Source organism: Zophobas morio, unplaced genomic scaffold, assembly GCF_036711695.1.
Source record: "Zophobas morio isolate AGI-343-1 ecotype UQ-CSIRO unplaced genomic scaffold, CSIRO_AGI_Zmor_V1 ptg000283l, whole genome shotgun sequence".
Taxonomy (NCBI): domain Eukaryota; kingdom Metazoa; phylum Arthropoda; class Insecta; order Coleoptera; family Tenebrionidae; genus Zophobas; species Zophobas morio.
In genome coordinates, this window is record NW_026972387.1 from 133,892 (window position 1) to 139,784 (window position 5,893).

At 39.6% G+C, this 5,893-nt stretch overlaps 1 protein-coding gene across 1 annotated transcript; it reads right to left on the bottom strand.

The window, feature by feature from the left end:
• Positions 1 to 853: 853 nt before the first annotated feature.
• On the bottom strand, positions 854 to 4,284 carry LOC135119710 (uncharacterized protein K02A2.6-like). Its single transcript, XM_064044102.1, has 2 exons — positions 4,218 to 4,284; positions 854 to 4,164 (listed from the first exon to the last, which is right to left on the bottom strand). Exon 2 carries the CDS (start codon positions 4,144 to 4,146, stop codon positions 988 to 990), a length of 3,159 nt encoding a protein of 1,052 aa, XP_063900172.1. The 5' UTR covers positions 4,147 to 4,164; positions 4,218 to 4,284; the 3' UTR covers positions 854 to 987.
• Positions 4,285 to 5,893: the final 1,609 nt, after the last annotated feature.

Consider the following 5,893-nt stretch of genomic DNA (forward strand, 5'->3'; position numbering starts at 1 on the left):
GTTGACTAGAATGCCGTAGCCACTCTGAGCAGCGTTGTTCTACTTCTTTTTCTATTGTGGAATGGGTCTTCATTGTAATTTCTTCAAAAATAAAAATTGTAATAATTATACCTACTTATTGCAAAAAAAAAATACCTTTCATAATATTCATTGTTTTTGTCCCAGCCATTTTGGAATTTTCCTACCGAACAAACAAGCTACAGCAAATTCACTGAATTTTTTTTTTTTTAATATACCCCCCACATTGTTCTTTTTCCCATTACCACCTATCTGGGACGATAGCAGTTCCTGAAATAAGAAAAGAAGAAAATATTTTTATGTGTATATATCGAGTGACTCTGAAATAAGTTCGGAAAATAAAACCACAACATCACGAAGTAGAGAAAATTTTAAGTAATTTCTTTTATCTAGTCCTAATTCAGGGGAAAAAATATCAAGATCTACACCTCATTCAGTGCCATTTGTTTTCATCTAAGCAACACACAGCAAAAATAAAGAAAAAATTTAGTCACAATTGAAACTGAATAAATCATTGCCGCATCATTTACATTCAACAAGATGTTCCGTATTTGTTTCTTGAAACTGGAGCAGCAATTTAATTACTTTGAATCCGTGTGACAATTAAAAGTTTTTTTTTCCGAATCTATTTGGAAGTCACCGCGTATGTATAACATACAGGGTGCTTCACTATAAGACTTTTCTGCAACCCACTATGTATGTAACGTGTTAAGCGAAATGTGTCATGTTTAGTAGGTGACTAAAAAGTGTTATAGTATTACAGGCATCTACCTGTATATAATATCCAAAATTATGTTATATGTAAGTACATATAAATTGTTGTGTATTTAGACGATTTAAGATAACAATTTATTATAACGAATACAACAATTAATGTAACGAACAAATATAACGTGTTCACTCTGCCATGGCTACGATCGACCTGCCCTCTCGCGGCTTCTCCGCGGACCTGCGCATCAGGGCGGTACACTACATCCCTCCCTCCTGGACAAAGTCATTTAATCGCTTCGGGGGTTGACGTTGACGTTGGGGATATCTCTGCGACTTCTCGGACTGCCCATAAGATGGCGCGGCCTCTGCTTCAGGGGTTTCGATGATTGACCCTCGTTGATCACTTGACGACGTCGACGTGGAAGGCAAAGGCAAGCTACTTGCAGAGGTAGAAGGCGGTACAGCCCTTCTATTCAGACGAAGTTGGTCCACATGTTTCCTCTCAACCTGGCCAGTGGATGTTACGACTTTATAGGAAACTGGACCAAACGCTTCATCAACAGTGGCTGGTATCCACTTTGGACCGGGTCTATAATTCTTCGAATAAACTTTATCACCAGGTCTAAATTGTCGTGATGGCAACGGGGATTGTTCTTTCATGTTACGATGTGGCATGGATTCTGGATGAGTTCGATCCAAAACTGTTCTCAATCTTCGTCCCATCAGTATTTCTGCTGGACTGCGCCCTGTTACAGTGCTTGGGGTTATGTGGTGCTGAAGGAGGAATCGACTCCGTTTTGTATAAATGTCTCCAGAGGCAAGCTTTTTCAAACTCTCTTTGGTGGTTTGGACTAGTCTTTCTGCTTGCCCATTGGAGCTGGGGTGATACGACGCAATGCGAGTGTGTCTGATTTCGTTTCTATCTACAAAGACTCGAAATTCCTCCGAAGTGAAGGCTGTGTCGTTGTCACTTACTATGACCTCAGGGATGCCGTGGGTTGCAAACAATTCCCTAAGAACTCGGACAGTTGCTTCTGTGGATGTTGAAGGGACCTTTCTGACTTCAAGCCACTTGCTGTAACTGCATACCACTATGAGGAAGATATGACCTTGAAAGGGACCCGCAAAATCTATATGTAGACGTGTCCACGGAGCTTTGGCCCATTCCCATGGAAAAACGGGAGCCTTGGGTGGCATATGTCTGGACTCTTGACACGCGTGGCATTTGCTCACTCTCTCTTCAATGGCCTGGTCAATTCCCGGCCACCAAACGTATGACCTTGCTAGTGCTTTCATTCTCACAATACCTGGGTGGCCGCTATGTAAAAGATCGAGGACTTCTTCCCTCCCTCCTGGTGGAATAATAACCTTGTTGTCTACTAATAAACAATTCTTGTAGGCTGAGATCTCATTTCTTCTGGTTAGAAATGGCTTGAACTCTTGAGGGATTTCTTTTGAGTCTGGCCATCCATGCCATGTCCAATGAAGTACTCTAGAGAGTATCGGATCTCTATTTGTTTGATCTGCGACTTGCTTGGCAGTGAAAAGTGGTTCTGGCATACTTTCTAACATCAATACACTGGCTTCTTCCGGTATCTGGATCTCTGGATGGTTTAGAGGAAGCCGACTCAGCGCATCTGCTTGCGGGATTTGTTTTCCAGGGACGTAGCATAATTTATAATCATATGCACTCAGAATGAGTGACCATCGAAGCATTCTAGGTGACAGGATTTCTCCTGACGGCTTCTTTTCACTTAAAATTCCCAATAGCGGTTTATGGTCGGTTCTTACTTCGAATGTGCGACCATACAAGTAGTCATGAAACTTTCTGACACCCACCAAGATTGCTAGGGCTTCTTTATCCAGCTGTGAGTAATTTCTCTCTGTTGAAGACAGTGTACGGCTGTGGAAGGCAATAGGTCTTTCAAAACCTTGGTCATCTCTCTGACTAAGGACAGTACCTACTCCATAAGCGCTGGAATCACAAGTCAAAATTAGCTCGAATTTCTCATTGTAGTGGGCTAAGACTTCTGACGAGGACAGAAGAAGTTTCAGTTTTTCAAAAGCTTGTTGCTGCTTGTTGTCCCATTTCCATTTTGTTTCCTTTCGTAACAACTTATGTAGGGGTTCGGCTATTTCTGCCTTATTCTTATGGAAAATACTATAGAAGTTGAGCATACCCAGGAATGCTGCCAGTTCTTCTACATTTCTTGGAGTCGGAGCTTCTATTATAGCTTTTTTCTTTTCTTCGGAGGGCCGAGTACCTTCTTCTGTAATCTCGTACCCCAAGAATTTCACTTTGTTCGTTAACAAAATACATTTTTCTTTTCTCAACCGGAGCCCATCTTCTCTAAATCTTGATAATATTGCTCGCAGACGCATTTCTAGATTTTCCATTGAGGAGGCTACTACCAAAATGTCGTCAAAATATGGTAGAACCCCAGGGATTCCCGCTAATCTAAGATCTATAAATCTTTGGAAAATATGTGGAGCAATGTTAATGCCAAATTGCAATCTCTTCACTCTAAAAGCACCTTTATGCGTTATTAAGGTTTGGGCTTCTACAGTCTCATCTGTCACGGTCAGTTGCTGGAAAGCTTGTCGGAGATCCAGTCGAGCAAAGTATTTTCCCCCTGCTAGAACTGCTAGCATTGACTGTACTGATGGAATCGGATAGGTGTCTGTGTGGAGGACCGTGTTCAATGTGGATTTGTAATCCCCACAAATTCTCACTTCTGTGGGTGACTTCATTACAGCTACAATGGGTGTTGCCCAATTTGGGTGGCTTACAGGTTCTAGCACACCTTGTTTTTCCAAATTTTCTAACTCTTTCTCAATGAGAGGCTTCATGGCATATGGCACTTTTCTTGCCTTGCAAATAATCGGTTTGATGTTTTCATCTAGATTGAAGGATACAGGAGGGCCCTTAAATTTGCCTAATTCATGTGAAAAGACATCTTCGAATTCTTGATATAAATCAGTGACCTTTGCTGTCTGAAAATTTATACCAACCACGGCTATGCCTAATGCCTCAAACCAGTTACGACCTAAGAGGTTTGCATGATCTTGTTCCGTCACTATGAGGGTTAGTCGTTGACATCTCGACTTGAACTTAACGGTTACATCACAGGCACCTAAAAGATCAATGTTTTGTTTCTGGTAATCTTTCAGTATCACATTTGGTTGTCTTAGCTGTAGGCTGTTTGCTGTACGCCTCACTTGTTCGAAAGTACTTTTCCCAACTACCGAATGTGCAGCACCTGAGTCTATTTCAAACTTGCATGGAACTCCTTCTAGTTCGATTGTTACTATATGCGGTGACGACTTGCTTGACTCGTCGAGGACGTTGTACATGCTGTATTCATTGCGCTCATCGACTTTGACGCTGGTTTGTTGATGTGTCGATGACTGTTTCATCCTTGTAGATTGTTGTCTCTGTTGTCTCTTCTTAGATAAACAAACTCTCTCTATGTGGCCTACCTTCTTACAAAAATGACATTCCACCCCTTTGAATGTGCACTGATCAAGCGAATGATTTGATTTTCCGCAACGAAAACAAGGTTTGTTCATTTTTCCATGGCGTCCATTTTGTTTTTGTTCATCTGTCAATTTCCGTCTTTGGTCGGTATTATAGGAAAGCTTGTTGACAGATGACGTTTGCTGGGATGCGGGTAAAACAGGTTCCTTTAACAAAGATGCATGCGCCAGCGCTGCTTCGTGTGCGATTGCAATGGATTGGGCACTTACAAATGTGAGCGTTTCTTCTGCCAATAGGCGACGCTGTAGGTTTTCATCTCTGACGCCGCACACCAATCTATCTCGTAACATGTCGTTGAGTGTACCGGCTTCAAAATTGCACTTTTCAGCCAGTTGCCGTAATTCTCCAATGAATGTGGAAATGGATTCCCCTGATCTCTGCTCTCTTCTATGAAACTGAAAACGGCTTACTATCGATGACGTCTTGGGGACGAAATAATCTCGCAGGAGCTTTATGATTTCTTCGTACTTCTTTTGTCTCACAGCGGTCGGGGCTGCTTGGGCCTTTATGATCTCGTATGTGGCTGGGCCGCATACGCTGAGAAAAACGGCTCTTTTCTCTTCCTCTGCTACAATTTTCTGCGCCTCCATGTAAAATTCTAGCCGTTCTTAGTATGTAGTCCACGCTTGTGGATTCGTAGGGTCGAACGTTTCTATTGTTCCTCTGGAAGCCATTTTCTTTTTTCGCTCTTCCTTCCCTCTTTGCTTTGCGTGTGCACCGTTTCGCGAAGCTGTTCGTTACCGACTCGACTGCGCCAATCTGTTGTGTATTTAGACGATTTAAGATAACAATTTATTATAACGAATACAACAATTAATGTAACGAACAAATATAACGTGTTCACTCTGCGAATCAATGTGGATTAGACTAAAAATAACAGTATTCCAAAAATTTATGGGAAAATGGAGTGAGTCGAGACTGATTTAATCAATAGAATAAATTGACTCATTCATTAATTTTTTGAGCCATCTAGGTATATAAGCCAATCTAAAAAAATATGCAATGCAATGATAAATTACAATTACAAACTCATCATATTTTGCACATTTTTAGTAGAATTTATTCAGCAAAATTTTGAGATGATGTTATCAATTTTTTAGTAGCATAATCCTGAGATAATTATTGAGATTTTTCGACTTTTCGGTTTTTCGATTTTTCAACTTTTGATGTTTCAATTTTTCAGTATTTTAATTTTTAACATTTTCAATTTTTCCATTTTTCAAATTTTCGATTTCTCCATTTTCTTATTTTTCGATTTCTCAATTGTCCGATGTTTCACTGATACGATTTCGCAATTTTTCAACTTTTCGATATTTTAATTTTTCAATTTTTAAAATTCTAGATTTTTCGATTTCTCCAGTTTTTAGTTCTTCTATGCATATTTCAGATTTTGAATTTTCGGAATTCATTATATTTCTGATTTTCCATTTTTTTTTTAATTTTTCGATTTTCCAGTTTTTCGATGTTTCTAGTTTTCAATTATACGATTGTTCAATTTCTCGATTTCTAAATTTTAGATTTTCCGATTTTAATTTTTTTTTATTTTTTCATGTTTGGACTATTTGTTATTGCTAAAAATAAAAGTAAAAAATAACTACCAAAATTGTGACTAAAAATATGTACCTA

Coding starts and splice junctions, on each gene's coding strand:
- LOC135119710 (XM_064044102.1), bottom strand. CDS start 4,146: ATGAAACAGTCATCGACACATCAACAAACCAGCGTCAAAGTCGATGAG.